The sequence below is a fragment of the Pipra filicauda genome, unplaced genomic scaffold (genome assembly GCF_003945595.2).
Source record: "Pipra filicauda isolate LSUMZ 115617 unplaced genomic scaffold, ASM394559v2 scaffold104_size2351352_pilon, whole genome shotgun sequence".
Lineage (NCBI taxonomy): Eukaryota > Metazoa > Chordata > Aves > Passeriformes > Pipridae > Pipra > Pipra filicauda.
This window is the reverse complement of record NW_024103485.1, coordinates 1712905-1729672: the sequence shown is the minus strand read 5'-3', so window position 1 is coordinate 1729672 and position 16768 is coordinate 1712905. Positions and strand designations below refer to the sequence as shown.

The 16768-nt window shown below is 37.7% G+C and overlaps 1 protein-coding gene across 1 annotated transcript in view; it reads right to left on the bottom strand.

The window, feature by feature from the left end:
- The window catches only part of PIK3C2G (phosphatidylinositol-4-phosphate 3-kinase catalytic subunit type 2 gamma), a 205679-nt gene that overhangs the window by 102952 nt on the left and 85959 nt on the right, over window positions 1-16768 (bottom strand). The window contains exons 17-18 of the mRNA XM_039379280.1: window positions 5956-6049; window positions 4748-4842 (exon numbers count right to left, since the gene is read on the bottom strand). Coding sequence (XP_039235214.1) covers window positions 4748-4842; window positions 5956-6049 — 189 coding nt within the window. The remainder of the gene's footprint in view (window positions 1-4747; window positions 4843-5955; window positions 6050-16768) is intronic.

Sequence of the window (16768 nt, the reverse complement as noted above, 5' to 3'; positions counted from 1 at the left end):
GAACTAAAATCCCTAGGTGTCATCTAAGGTTGGGGTTCTCAGCACTCCAAAACATAATAATGATCACATCAAGTACTCTGAATCCCAATGAAATTTATAATCATCACTTGGTTGAATCAAACATAGACTGGCTTTTCATAGGTTTAAAGTTATATATATGATTAAGTTATTTTTTCATTCTGATCAGTAAGAAGGACCAAATTACCACAAAACCAAAACAGATGTCTTTTGTATTTACATTCATGTCATTTTAATGGGCTGGGCTTTTCAACGTGCTCTGCACAGCTATTTAGGAAGTTCATTTAATAATTAGCAGACTTGATAACTTCTGACTGTCAGAGAAAGACACCATAATGCAGGAAGAGGAAGAGCTGGAGGATGGCTGCCTGTTTAATGTTCAGATAATTGAGAGTGTTGGACAGATGAGTATCTGCTTGATTTATCCCTTCTTTTGAAGTCTTTAAATAAATTATGGTTAACATAGACCAGTTCTGACAGTTTAAAATATATTTCCTTTTAGAAAATATGAAACAATAATCTATTGTTCCAGTGCTGAATGAAACTAAGCGGTAATGAATTTGGAAAAGAAAGTATTGAGGTACAAACCTCCCAGTAGAAGAAAATCTAACTGGGGTCTTTTTAAACTTTTATACATTGCTTGTGTTCTTTTTGCTTCTTACAGGGCTTTTCATATAGAAAAAGAAATAAAAATAAAATATTATGTTCTAGCCATGAAATCAATAGTCTGATTTACATTGTTTTCAGTGTGCTGGATTCCACTAAGAGTTCATTTTTAATCCCACATTCCTACTTTTCTACAAGTTGTGGACTACAAAAGATGGAAGACTACTCTCTTTTCTCTTGATTGTCAGTCAAAATGTAGTTGAGAAATGCCAAAACCAAGGGAAGTTCTGTAAAGTTTTATTGACTTAGAAGACAAGCTTAAAAAAGGACATTTTACCTTCAGCAAGGTTTTCACCTGACTTTTTCTTTTCTTTAGCTAAGCACACCAGATTCTCGTATTCTGGCAGAATTTACAAACACTGTACTTTTCCATGACGGTGGAACCTATTTCTTAGCACCACCTTCAAGCAGCTGCCACAGATCCTAGAGGACACCGTAATTCTCCCTGTTATTCAATCCTCCCGTGGAAGGCAACCATCTGTGAGACACACTCCTGGACACCTGCTGCCCCAGCCAGCTGTTCCCATTCTACTCTACAGCTGCCACCTGTGACAGTAGCTAAAAGCCAAAAACCACTCAAGCAGGAGGGAAACCGACTGGCAGGCTGCCAGAGACGGAGGGGTGCATTAAAACTCCAGCACAAAAGCTGCCATAAACCCACCTGTGTGTGAAACATCAAGTCACGAGGAGATAAACAGCGACTTTCAGCAAGCAGAAGGGCCCAAAGGGGCTCACAGCAGGTTTCTTTCCCCTCAAGCAACTTCTGGGCTTTGCTAGAACCAGTTTAATAACTTGTCATTTAGAATAGAATCGTAGAATCATAGAATCAGCCGGTTTGGAAGGGATCTCTGAGATCATCAAGTCCAATCCTTGATCCAACCTCACCGTGGTTACCAGACCATGGCACTGATGCCACATCCAGTCTCATCTTAAAAACCTCCAGGGATGGAGAATCCACCACTTCCCTGGGCAGCCCATTCCAATGCCTGATTACTCTCTCTGTAAAGAATTTCTTCCTAATATCCAGCCTAAACCTCCCCTGACAGAGCTTAAGACCATGCCCTCTTGTCTTACTGACAGTTGCCTGGGAGAAGAGACCAACCCCCACCTGGCTACAACCTCCTTTCAGGGAGTTGCAGAGAGCGAGGAGGTCTCCCCTGAGCCTCCTCTTCTCCAGGCTGAACAGCCCCAGCTCCTTCAGCCTCTCCTTAATAGCTCCAGGGCTTGGGAAAACTTGTTCTAGCCTTCTCCCCTCCAAGAGCTCTGGTGGGAAAAGACTAGAATCAGAGAGAATGTCTAGAAGATATTGGGACAGTTCTCCATGTCCCATGGACATTAGGAACTCCTGAAATAAAACTGAAATGGGATTTAAGTGGTACACGTGTCTGGTACTGGTACTGTGTGTGCATGGGCAATTTTTAGACTCCTTGGGAAGGGGAGTGCATTTAGAACAACCAAAGAGGAGCTGAAACACTGATGGATGCAGATGGCCTAAGTTCCTCAAGAATTTAGAGGAGGGGAAGTCACACATGATAAGAAAAAAACCCAAACACCCAAATAAGTTGTAAGATACTTTTCATTCTCAATAGTAGAATTAATGGAACAAATCTGCAGCAGATACAAGCAGAGAACAGACTGAAAATATCCTGATTTACAACAGGTGTGTCCCAAGAATGAATATTCTCTCTGTTCTGTCCACCTTTGACAATTACTGTCCCATAAATTTTAAATAAAATCTTCAAACAAACTTATGACTACTTGATGGAAAGAAGTTAACAATTTACTACTCAACATTAATACTAAAAAGATGATGAGCTGACACACCATTGTTGGGTAGCTGATTATCTCTGGTCTATCAGAGAAATTGAGTCAATTTTCAATAACTGACACACTATTATAAATAATATTTGCCACTAAAATAAGTTAGTGTCACCACCACTTCTGGTAACTAGTTTCTAGATTTACAATAGTGTTGTAAAACATGGAAGTTAAAATCAGTTGACTTTTCCCCTGTGGCTCTGAAATCACATCACCAGTTTTCTGGTTTTCCAAGTTTTATTTTGGGAGGTACAGTGTACACAACGTTGCATTATTGAATAGTAGAAGGGTAATCACAATTAAAAATAAATATAAACTTGTTGCTAAAGTTTGTTTTTGCCAGTCCTTGCTTCTCAGTCTCTTATTTGGTAATGAAACAGAATGCAACATTTGAGAAGAAGATATAAACTAATCTCATTTGTTAAAAGAAGTTGTGTGAGTGTGTATGCACATGTGTTCCTCATATTATTAATTCATTGAGCTTCTTTTAAAAGTCTCTTTAGAGGTCAGCAGAAGAAAACCTCTGTTTTCCCTTAGTTCTTTTATAAGGACTGAAATTCAATTTGTGAAGGAAAGCTTTTATTAATTATTTAAGGATTTATTAATAAAAGCCATGAAGTTACTGTTAAATTTTGTAAGTAAATTTGTACTTTATAAATTTGTAATTTATAGCTTGGGAAACTGCCTTTTAAATACTGGAACAAGAATATGAATAATTGCATAAATTGAAATGTTAGGTAGAAAACAATTTACTGCTGAAGAACAGGGTGGAGCAGAGTAATCAAGAAAATAAAAGCATATATTGTGATGAGCACAAGTAGTAAAATTTTAAGAGACTTGAAAAGGACACCTAAAAAAAGATGTACTCAGCATGAACAGGCCTACTACCAGCTGAAAGGCAGAAAATACCATGAACCTTGAGAAATAATCTATTTGATGTGGGTATCATTATGCTACATATTAAGCTGTGGATAAAATAAATGTATTTTGCCACAAAAAACTGCACTGTGTCAGATAACGATATATATTATTCAGGATGGAATATCTGCTATATATTACCTAATATTATAATATTAGAAAGCTTGAGCAAAAAAATCTACACAGGTCTACACTGGAAAGAGGAAGAATACCATAGTCAGTCATTTTTCTTCTGAGAGGAAGAGAGGCACAGGCAAACCAATGATGTTCCCCTGTCCACTGAACCCTAGACTAATTTCTAATTGCACAGGAAAACTACCAACTCTTGGGGCATATTTAAAAACTCCAGACTGGACATTTTATATCCAGTGTGACTAAGTTTAATATTAGCAGAAATCATCTTGGGCATGTTTCAGGCACTGCCAGAAAAATACCTTGTTAAATGTGGTTCCACTTAATCTGACAGATATGCTCATTAGGCACGTTATTGTTATCCTACTCATTTCAGTAAAACAAACACATTCATAATTCTGTTTTATCCCCACTAACACTTCCAGAAACTGTGCAGGTATGAAAGTATGATCTATGCTCTTCCTGACCCCACACTTCATCAACCCAATGATTACATTTAAAATTGCTGTCTCTCCTTTGCAGGGAGGAAAGCTTTTGCTTCAAGGGTTCTGAACCAGTTGAACTGTAAATGAAAGCTCAGTTCATCCATCATTACTAAAGATGGAGAAAAAAGAAAACGCACAAGAATTTAATTTTCAGATCACAGGGCAGATGTTCAGATGTCAGAAAGCCACATGCTTATTCAGAGAGTCTTGAGGTAACAGCACAGCAAAGAGAATAACCACCCCATGCAATAATACAATTAGAGGGTTCCTTATATTGTATCAGAATAGGAACTACTGGAAACTCTGCCATCACAAGTCAGTCTCAGATGCAAAGAGTTACAAGAGATACTTAGACATAAATGAGAATTCTGATAGCTTCAGGAGATGTCAGAGGAGCATTCTTTATAAGTAAGCCAATACTGCTTAGAGCACAAATTTTAAGGAAGACTATTTTGGCTCAAACCAAAAAATGCAGAAAACTACCAATGAACAGAACCTCCCCCTCTCCCTCCCACCTGGGGCAGGATGAAGGCAGATATAAGTAGGTCTTTCATACAATTCACCCGTGCACTAAAAGCAGAATAAAAAAAGAGCAAAAACCTACATTTTCTGTCGATTTTAAACCAAAAGAGAGATTTTCACCAACAGAATCATGGATAAATTTCACTGTAACAGAAAATTACTATGATAGCACTGGCAAATGATCTTACCAGTAAAGTTGATGGGCTACTTGGATGCTCTGAAGGGAACGATTCAGCAGGAGTTTCACTAGAGGGCTTTCAAGACTCCACTCAAACTTGAGTACCTTAACAGATAAATTGATATTAAGAATCAATTTTATGCCAGCTTTTATGTCTTTATAACAAAAATAATCAGAAAGGACCCAGTGCTTAGCCTGAATGAAGCAATCAGACACACAGAGTTTGCTCTAGCAATGGAATGGGCAAAGAAACTTCAGGACACGAGAATCTGCCACCACCTGTAAGACAGGCAGATACCATCCTGATTCTGGCTGTGTTAACATGTATGTAAATATGCAGCTTTTCTTCCCCCACTTAAAACTATCAATGCTATATTTATTTTTTTTATCCGATTATCTGGTTTGCAAAACAAACTTATTTGTGAAACAGAAGCTGTGGAAGGTGAAAAGTCACGTTACTGTGTGAATGCTGTAAAGCTGTGAAGGTTCCACTGCTTCACAGTAAATATATTCATATATGCATACACAGATATCTATCTAGATATACACACACCACAAACACACAAAACAGCCCCTGAAAAACTCTGCAATGTGGAATAGTAAGTCATCCATGTGCACAGTGTTACAAAATAAGGGAATAAAACTTTCAAGACTTCTTGCTCAGTTGCAACACAGGACCTACTCAATCACCAAGTGCTTTGGAAGCAGTGAGGCCATAACTCACAAAACATTAATTTCTAGTGAAATGCAACTTACACCTCTAAAGAGACAATTCTACACCCAAATGTCCAGGTTACTCTGCGTTGACAGTGGTTTTCTTGGTGTATATATGGTATTAAGAAAACTGCAATCTCTGGTAACACCACCTGCTTCCTTGAGTGCAACGAAGCCCTGCCACTTGCTTGGGGGACCACAGTATAATTTCTGTTGTTCAGATGCATTTTTTAATTTCTTAGTTTTCATTTTTTTTTCCTTATTTTTCATTGTCACTTGAAAATACCTTCATGTAGTATGCAGAAAAGCTCAATCAGCATGCCAAAAGAAGCGGAAAACAGTCTATACCTCAGCCCTGTTTTTAATTCGATAATTGCATCAGGTGACCAGCATTTCTTATTTACTCCTCTTACAATGTCTCAACCCACCCAAAAGAATCAAAAGCATTTAATGAAGTTATTGATCAGGACAGACCACTTCCTTGGCTATCAGTTTCCTCCTTACCTGAACCAGCTGTGGGAGGTATTCTAACAACTCATCATTTGGCATATTTTCTATTTGTTGGACTGCTGTTCTGCGAATATCTTGATCTGGAAAACTAGAGCAAGATAAAGAGGTATCATTAAGAGCTACCGATCCACTGATCTCCTGAGCTCTCACTGATATAAAATGTTAGAAAAAATGGTTTTCTCTCAAAATTGAACAGGAAAAAAAATCAATTAATGTGTTTTATTGCAATGAGAGTCAAGAAACATATTACAGATAACTTAATTGGATTGACTGTTACAGTGTCATACAGGCGAAAAACATCCAACCTGATCTTCAAATACCTTTTTTAATTTGACCTACCATGTATTGTAATTTCCTGAGATATGAAGTAAATTAGAGATCTCTTGCTGCTCTTACTCACCTGAAATAGGAAATTTCTGTGCCATGGGAACTTTCAGCTTTAAGACTTCTTTTGTTCTGAACAACAACAGAGAAGCTTGAGATTTCCCATACCAAAAGGGTTCATTTCAGATAATTTGTTCTAATATCAGCTCATCTAGATTGTATCATAAAAAAATCAAAAATACTTTTTAAACAGAAGTAATTTTGAAACTGAAAACACAGGTTGGTTTTTTTAGTTTTAGTTTTTTTAAAGCAAAATTTAGTAAAAACCCAACATCTTCCCCCAGAAAGGCTCCAAGTCAGTGAAACAGATATTTTTGATGGGAAAATGTTTGAGTTTTCAGCATAAGCTGTATTCTCAACCAATTCTGGTTGAAACCAGAGTGGCTGTAGCCTATTATAGATTTTGTGATGGAGAGCTCTGACTGTAAAAAGGAAATAAGAGGATAACATAGTACAGCAGCAGGGGTAACACAGAGAAAGAAGGCTGGATAATAGAATTGGTAAAAAACATTTTTCTTTAAAAGAGAATGAAATTTTGATGCAATCTGACTGATTGAAACTGACTCTCAAGAGACCATTTTATCTCTTTTTAGAGAAAAAAAATCAAAAGGTGTACAGTATCTCTTCTAACATCTGAAAGTCAAAAAATAATATTTCAAGGACTTCTTTTGAAAATATAAAAAATAATTGCTACCTTTTCACATTTTGCAATTGTGACATTAATCATTAAAGGTTGGATCCGATGATCATGGAGGTCTTTTCCAACCTTAATGATTCCATGATTCCATACACGGAGAATTTCAGGTACACAGAAGTTGCCTGGATTTCTTCAAATTCAGCGAGTTTGCTGCTGTTTTGCTTTTACAAGGAAAAGAACTGATTTGCTCTTCTGTGTGTGTCTTCTACGTGGTGTCAGCCTTATCTGTGTATCAGTACTTGCATGTTGCCCATTGCCATCCCAAGAATCTTTTCTGTCTTCTCCTGAAGCAAACTGGAATTGTTCACAGAGACCTTCCAGTTACCAGAGCTGCAAGAAGGATCATCTCTGCCTAAGGGGCAAAAATGTCTTCAAACAGCACCCCAGTCAATTGGATAATGTTCAGAAGAGCTGCTGGGCTTTGATCCAGTTCTCTTGAGGGCAAGCACCTGCCCCACAGAAAGCAGCAAATCCCTCCCTTCTGAACTGATATGGCTGTCAGGGTCTTTGGAAAATCTCTGATTTGGCATCACATAAAAATGATGACTAAAGGACATGGGTTATCTTGATAATTCACTCTCAGGAAAATTCTCTGAAATCAGAACCATCATGCATGGCAGAAGATGTCACAGCCCAACAGTATCACCGCGTCAGGAGCTCAGCACAAAACCAGACTGCTCTCTTCCCACCTTCCCATCCAGCACCTTTTGCCAACAATATACCCAACAGAAATGAAAATCAGAAGTGAAACAGAGGAGACAACGCCGTATTTGCAGCAATGACTGCCCACTGCTATCAAGATAAAAAGAGAAGAAGTTGTAAAGCTGAGTGCTCAGCAGTATAATGGCACCTGCTGCTCGAATCTTGAGCTTTTGAGTTCAATCAAACAAGCTGAAGCAAGACAGTATGTATGCTTTGATCAGTGAATTAACTATACAGGCCATCAAATAAAATTGTGGATATTTTGATTAAAAAAAATCAAAAAACAAACAGTGAACAGCTGGACTTACTTGAAAGGCCTGGTTTTCTGGGCTGCAACCAACTGCCACCTGTAGCACTTTCAACCCCCCTTTTAACAATGCAGCTCAGGTCTGGTTTTATTATTTTGTTTGTATGTTATGGTACATATTTGATGATGCTTCTAATACACTTTATAATTCTTTGTATAATGCTGAAAAGGCCTTGATGGGGAGAGGAGGAATGCATTACAAATAAATTATCATGACAGGCCCAAATTAGCATCTTCTGCAAGGCTTATTTTCTTTTTATTTATTTATTTTAGGCAACCTATTAGGAATTAGTTGTTACTTTAATAGCCATGTGGTTATTTAGAAAAAAATATATTTGAAGGAGATCTATATATTAAAAAAAAAAAATCTCTTTCATATATCCTATTTTCCAATTACGCAGTTGCTCCAAAGGGTGATGTGCCAAGCATGTGCACATAATATGGAAATTAGTCTTTCCCTTCTCTCCTAGTTCAACAGGTTACTGAACAGTGAAATACACTTCACAGAGGCACCAAGTCAAGCAGAAAAATGTTATTAGTTACAGCTTGTCCTTACTAGCAGTCAAGATCTAAATATATATGCAGTGCTATGATGAGGGAAACTCTTATTTTTTCCAGCTAAACAAAGAATAACAAAATTATTTTAATCCCAAACTTTCCAGAAAATTCGACAGCTAACATTTGATTTACTTAGAATTAATTTGCTGCAAGTCAAAACTGGGGCTCTAAGTTACCAGAAGCAGTACAGGGAGATGTGATTAGGATAATGATGAGTTCAAACGCATGGGCACTGTGGTGAAACATCTGCAGGGCAATTTGCTTCAGGAAACGTGGCTCTTGTCACTCTTCTTGAATAAGATTTCGGTAATTTGTTAGTCCTGGTTACTAAAATGTTTCCTTCAGCTTGTAAATCTCCAGGTCAGCCTGAGGCTTAGTTGAGTCTTTTTAACAGAATGGGTAGTTAGCACATTTTTTTAACTACCTGACAAACTGTTGAGCCCTGGATCTAACAACCAGTGTTCCCCTGAATTTCAGTGTTGTTCAGGGCCACAGGTACAACAGGTTACAGGTACAACATTTAATTTGTATTTAAATATTGTACACAGGTACAATATTTAATTCTATCTGTTTCACCCCTTACATTTGTATTTGAGCAAAAATTTAACATCCTCAGAAATATTAGAATTATGGAAAATTCTTATGAACTCCACTAGTATTACATGGTGCTTATGTTATTCATGCTTGCATATATCGGTTTATTTGCTAAAGCCAGTAATAGGTTATGGTCTAGAAGCAGATCTGAGTAAAAAAATCTACCCTTCAAATGCCTGGAAACTGTGCCATCTTGTAGGCTGGTAATTAATTAGGGCTGGAAGGTTTTTTTTCCAGTGAATAATCTTGCAAACATTTGAGTTGCATCAAATCTGATTTTAATAATCCATAAATTGCTCTTGATTAGAGGACACAATTAATTGATTTTTTTTGGCTCTGTGACTCAGTGCAAGAGAAATCCCTTCAGGCTTAAGAAAAAGAGCTTCATAGTTTGGATATTAGAGGACAGTTGATTTCCAGGGCTTCCTACAATGAATATGCAATTATTTAAACCTACTGAAAACTCTGAAAGCAGAGAAGTGAGATGACTTTATGACAATAAATTCAATATTCCAGTCTTTAAAGGTACATGCCCAGGAAAGAGGAGCTCATCTGCAGTGCAGATTGTCAACATCAGATCAGTTTTGCAAAGGATTTGAACCACAGATTGTCATATTCCTGACATGCGGCCTCTGACAATGGCTTCAGAGAAGCAGGACATTTGGGGACTCATCTTCTCTAGCTGTTTTATGTTTTTCACTAAAACATCTGAGAATTTAGCTAGAAAAAAAAGCAAATTAAATGGTACTTTTCACCCAGTTCTAGGTTTCCATTTACTTCTAGTTGTTTTGTTGGTTTTTTTTTCTCTACAAACGACCTTTGGCCAATAAATACTTCAGTGAACAGAACTACGGATTCCCCATTTATTTGCCTTGCTGCATTGTAATATCTTGTAGCTTTCTGCTCCTGAGAGAACTAACTTTGTTTGTTCTCTCTTCAGGTAATGCATGTTCCACAACAGAGATTGTGATTTCTTGCAAGTTTGTTCCAGGCTTACACACTCAAAGACTCTTCTGAATAACAAACAATATGTAAATTACTGGTTTTGAGTTTAGTCTTTATTTACAGGTCACACCAAGCAGGACTTCAAATTTCCCCTTCACAGCTCCTCTCACGCCTTGGATTCTCCATAAATTGTGAAACTCTTTTACTCTGATATTTATTTTTGCTGTTTTGTTCTTCCCTCCCTGCATGATGCCAACGATTGACAGCCACCCATTCTTTAACTTCTAAGTAGCTGTAGATTATTAGGTTTCCCTCAAGACTTTAAGACTGTTTTTGTAAAAGATGAATTTTGAGCTGGATAAGCATAGATTACAACTTGCTTTAGAAGTAAGGACAACTTTCAGTGTTTCATTCTTTTCATACAGACAGCCAGTCAGGAGCTATTTGTCTAGCTGTACCTTTCAGCTAAATCAGATTCAAACAGAAAGCTAAGCACTGCTGAGGCATCCTGTGGATTTGTGAAATTCTCTGGAGGTTATAGCATCTGCCAGTGGTGAGTTGACTGTAAATGAGAAATAGATGTGCATTTCATTTTTAACAGTTTTATTATCCTAATTTTTCTGTGCTGTTTCAAATAACCCTATGCTGAAATATATTTGTCAGGTCAATGGAACTGTACAATTCACTACATCTTCTGGCGTGTGAGGATCTCTGTAGAGAACAGTATGGCCTTTCACAGGCCTTCTTTTAAGCTGGAGGCTTATAATATGCCACATATTTCTGCAATTCCCTTCATCTGCAATTCCCTTCACATTTTAAGTCCTGTTGCGTTTTCAAAAAAGAAGGACTTCAGTCCAGTGAAATGCATGTTATTAAGTCTGGCAGAAACAAGGAAAGCAGAGCTAGCAAACCTGCTGGAATAAAGATACCAACTGAAAACAAAAACCCTCTAAGTAGTAAAGGGTATCATGTCCCTGATGGGTGCGACTGGGCCAGGAGAGAAAATGTGGAAGAATTGTTTAAAAGAATAGACAGATAAGTTTTGTGAGGCAGTTTAAGTATTTAAAAAGTAAACAGACAGGAAGAGAGAACAAACTACTAGAATAATGATTTAGTTTCAGCTTACAGACAACATTAGCAGGACTTTCTGTTGGTGTTCTTTTTCATTCCTTTGAGGGTTTCTAAATAAAACAGGGAGTGAGTGTGTAAGGACTAGAAAACGGTAAGAACTAAAAGAAAGTACAGAAAGATAAAAAATACCATCAGTTAAAAGGACACTGTATTTTCATAATTTTCTGTTGAAAAAGAGTCACATATTCACTCTTTATTACAAGGAGTCACATGAACCCTCCCCATCCCCACACACTGCACAGGTCATGGTCATATTCACCAGCAATTGCTTTGGCTGGCTGATTGGCAGATAGATATGTTGAATTTACCCACAGAAAACATACTTTAAAAGATGCTTATATAGGTTTTTCTACAGGAAATTCTGACTAAAACAACTAAGTTTAGGATGTCATGGAGACCATATGGTAAACCATATCCTAGGAGAGAACAAGAGTAGGAAGAAAGTAACAAAAGCAGTTTTTCATTTGAAACCTGTATGATCTAGAAGGTTCTTCCCACCTCAGAGACAAACTTTTTTCTCTGCTACATTAATACATTAAGACTAAACCATGGAAAATGTGATTATTTACAGATTTAGCCTCCTGACAGGATTGCACATTTATGCACAGAAAGCATGCCATATCCTACATAGTTGTCTATTATTTGTCCTGTTGTAGTTTTTGGCTGTAGTACCTTCATATGTATTGCCAAGAAAGCTAAAAATGATTAAAGGAAGTGAAAAAAAAAAAAAAAAAAGAATTCATCACATTCTGATGCCTAAAATAAAGAGTTGTCTATTCCTACCAGTGTATACAGCCCCATCTAAGTTATCACTAAATTTCATGTATATTAAGCATAAGCACTTTTCGAGCTTTATCAGTAGTGTGTTCTGTACATCAAAGTACGAAATTAACAGTAGAGTGTTACTTTGTTCTTATCTTATTTCTTTGCATAAGCCCATGTTTGCTCTCCATAGTTGATATATAACTACAGCCAAGTAACAAGTAAGATGCAAATGGGCAAGATCTGCTCTATCTATAAATACTCTGCTGGGCATTCCATTGTGAACTCTAAGGGAACGTTTTGAATTCTGCCTTTATTAAAACAATGACAATCTGGTCGAACAATTCTAAATCAATTTGGCTTGCAAAGGTGTAAGAACAAAATCTGTCTTCAAACTATCACATTTTATTATTATTACTGGTTAGATATCTTAACCTCTGAAACTCAATAGTTACTCTGCTAGAGAAAGTGAAAATCAACAATAATACTGTGAAAGTCAAAGGCTGAGTGATTCTATGAACCAAGGCATCTTCTCTGGTCAAGGAGAGGTAGATGGAGTCATATCTTCCCCTACTCTGCGTGCTCCATACAAGAGATTAAATAAGGCAGTCCCTTTGACACCATTGATTTGGCACATGATTTTACAGGAACGTCCTTTCCTGTGCAATTGCCCTGAGAGAGTTAGAATCCAGCAGGAAGTTTCTAGGAAAATGTTTAATCCTACCAGGGAGGTTATGCCTTCACCTCCACAGTCTACATCAAAAAGTTCTCTCTTCAAAATCGTTGCAGCCATTCACAATGCTGGAAAACAACACACTTTCTTCTGTGGTGGCTGTTTCCTCATTCTAGTTCAATTTTCCTGATTCCTAGCCATGACACCTCACAGGGCTGCAACTGCACTCTAGGTGTGCCAGTAAAAAAAAAAAAAAAAAAAAGAAAAAAAAGGTTGAAGAAAACATTCTGGTTTTTTGGTTAACAAATATGTCTGGACTTTCATTTTTGAATAGCAAGATAACCAGATAAAAAATTGCAACTATGGTTGTTCTATACATACACAAAACAATCACCCACTAGCAACACAACATAAATGATGGCGTTTCTAACACTGCCTTTGCTTTCTTTCTGCCATCAAGAAAAATTCTCTGAATAAAGGAGTGTACTGGTGTTATTTCCCTGGCTAGTGTGCCATGCAATGCAGATATAGTCACAGAAAGCTCTAACTCCACTAAGGCTTGGGTTTTTGCCAGACTCAATAAGTGAAGTCAACGGCAAAATGCACAGGGCACCAATAAGCTGTTCTGAGTAGGAGGGACCAGTTCTGTACCTTCTGCCTAAGGGATAATTTTATATTTCAGGCAACGGCTTATAATCATCCTTCCCTGAAATTAGAGGTAAAAGTAAGTGTAAAATCTTATTCTACACTTCCCCCTCCCGTCCTCTCCATCCCATCTTTATTGATTAAAGGAACATTCATTGTTTTTTAAATTGTTTTTTTAAGTGTTGGCTTCTGGGACTTTAAAAATCAATGCACTTGCTCCAAGTACTGGATGCAACATTGCTACTGAATTTATCTGTGAAATGTACCATGATTATGTTTTCAATTTATGAAAGTTCATCCTTTCCACTGCATAAATGAGTATGTTATCATTTGGCTGCCTTCAGAGGCGCCTGCAAAGTGGAAGAGCATAAGCAAGAGAGACATGCTCACAGAACATGAAACATCTATTAAATTGTACATTTATCTGTGTAGTGAGCAAAATAATTTAGAAGTTTCAGAAAGTTGCAAAGAGCTTTCTAGCTCAGATGCCTGATAATGGGGCTTGTTCTGATGGGCTGTGATACCTCTCTCTAAGCTCTGTGGTGCTGTCTTCTAACCCAGGCAATGAGAAAGTGCCTCCAATGATTTTCATTTCTTTATCCTTGCAAATGTGAGCTTGAGCTTAATCATGAGGTCAGATGCTGCATTTTTGCTGAGAAGAAGGATAATTTAGAGCCTCCCAGCCCAATGCTTGTAGAAGGAACTAGTGATTTTGAGTACCCTCTCTAAACTCTACTAAACTATATAAAGAGTAAGCACACGCCCACAGGAGAAATTCAGATACTCTTTAAGACACTGCAAATGGAAGTTCTACCACAGAAAGCATCCAGAATTTGGACTGACTGGGAACTCTTGGTTTCTTTTATGCTACTGATAAATGTGGTAAATTGCAGTGCCTAGAAATGATACAACACAAAGCCAAATTGCATATTTCCTTGCTACGGGATGCACTGAAAGCTGAATGTCTATGTGGAATCAATTTTTATTTGGAAAATAACCACAGAAAGAAAAATGCAAGAGGGCTCTGAAACCAAAAAATTCTGTCTCAGGAAGCCTCTGAGCTGCAGATTACTTGAAGTTGGGAGAGTAGCTCAGTTTGGCCCATTCTTATTCTCTTCCCTGGGTAACTGTTGGAGACAGGATGCACTACACAGACTTTCAGGCTGATTTAGTGCAGTTGCTCATGTTAGCAGTACATGTAGACAAAGATCAGCCCTAATACATTTTACTTACCCGTGGTTTGATGGTGATGGTAACACAAGTCCTTAAAATAGGCATGAATATACAAAAAGCATTCATTTCATATTCTGCTCATGTTTTATATGAACTTGGATCTTTCAGCTGTGCCTCAGTAATCACAAGAAATCAGAGAGCTGTCTTGTGGATGATAGAAGTGAGGAACTGAGTTGATGAATTGTCAGTGCCAAACATAATACAGGATAGAGTTGAATGAAGGTTCAAAACCAGCTCAGTTAAAGAGCCCAGGTCCAAAGCCACTGAAGGTAATGGTGAAGGGAAGCTGGACCCTATCCAGTGCTACTGTACTTTTCAAAATGACAGAAATCTGAGAAAAAGAGAACTGAGAGAAGAAGCTTCAGAAACCCATTTATATGGAAAGTACTCCACTCCTTCAACCCACTCTATCAATTTGCATATACATGTCTCTCAGCTGTTAAATCATGCAACCTAGATGTCTCTGAAACTAGACATCTCTAAGGAAATGCAACCTCTCTGTTTCTGAAGGTTAGCTTCCCAGTTGTTCATGCACCTACAAAATATTGTGGATATGAGAAGAACAGATTTTTTTCTTTTTTTTTTTTTTTTTTAAAGAGGATTTGTTCCGTGATCCAGAACTTCTTTCTGTGGTGTTACCATGTAGCAAAAAAATTGCATTGATATTATCTTCCGTGAGAAGGAAACTAAAGGGACAAGCAATCTAAGATCCTGATCAGGAGAGAAGTATTTGCAGGTGCCAGCCACTCCCAACGGTGGCACCAAGAGAGACAAAGTGATGACATTTTCCCATCTTTTCATGCCAGCAATCTTTGTGGTAGCCAGAATGAACAATGCATCTGCTGCATCCGCTACACACTGAGAAGCTCAGTGACAGACTGAGTCATATTAAATAACCTGAGAAGCACCTGACAGGACTGATATTCTGCACCACACCCTGGTGTGGTGCAGAGCTGGTGCAGAGCTGCATCTTCAAAGAACAATCAAGCTCTTCATTTGCAGAAATGCCACCCATACACAAAACCAAAATTAGACGAAAGATCTGATCTGAAAACCTGGCATGCTCAGACCAAAAAAAAAAAAATAAATCTCAAAATCTCTTGCTACTCTGGGGCATGTAAGCACACATTCTCCATACACTCCTTTCTACATGGATCTTTTATAAATTAGAAATGGATCCTAATAATTTAATAACGGTAAATAAGGTAACAATACTATGTTCCAGAACATGATCTTTCAGGATCTTTGCTTCCACCTTTGAATGATTTTTCATTCCCACTATGCATAAAAAAAGACACTTATGCAAACGTGAAACTGCTAATAGTTCAGATATAAAACAGGGATAAAAGGATTCTGAGGAAATTGCATCAAGAGGGAAATAACAGTCAATAATCGGTTTTAGAATATTAAATAACTATTTTTAATACTGTGGAGGTAAGTGTATAAAGTAATTTCTCAAGTAAAGCTTTAGGTGAGGTTTGTTTTTTTTCTAAAGGTACAGCATGAAACTGAGATAGCAAAGCTGGTGCAGCCTGTGCTTACACAAGACAAGCAAGGGCTTGATAAACCAAATTTGCTCAAGGATTTCATCTGCATGTTTAATGTTTTCACAGGTAGGTCACTTAATGCAAAGTACCTCCCAAGTTTTTGGAGGAAATGTAACTGCTGACACAGATTCTGTCCCCTGACATCTGCTATTACATCATGGGTAGGACTATCTCCAGCATCAAGAAAGTCTCCTGACAAACAAACAGCTCCCAGTGTAAGAAGTGGGGGTGGAACATAAGGCACCGCAACAGAATTTATTCAGAGTGTGGGGAACTGACTTTAAAGCTTCATCCAATCTACTTCAGAAAGATAGGTTACATGTGGGACTCTATGTATTTACATTGATTGTTGTTAGTCCTCCTCTCCCATTAGTCACGTCATGTCTGTACAGCAGTTTGAAGATAATGGAGTGCTGTGTAAGTGCTGAGTATGTGACTGATCACCTGTTACCAGAAACTGAGTCTGTTATGGAGACTGAAATACTCTTTTCATTATCCTGAGAAACAGAAAACCACCTCAGCCAAGAAGACAGGGCTGACACGTTCAACTCAAGGTCATCACAAGAGTTGCAACTCTGTTTTCACTTTGACACAGAGACGGAGCCAAAAGCACAATCAGCGAACCACAG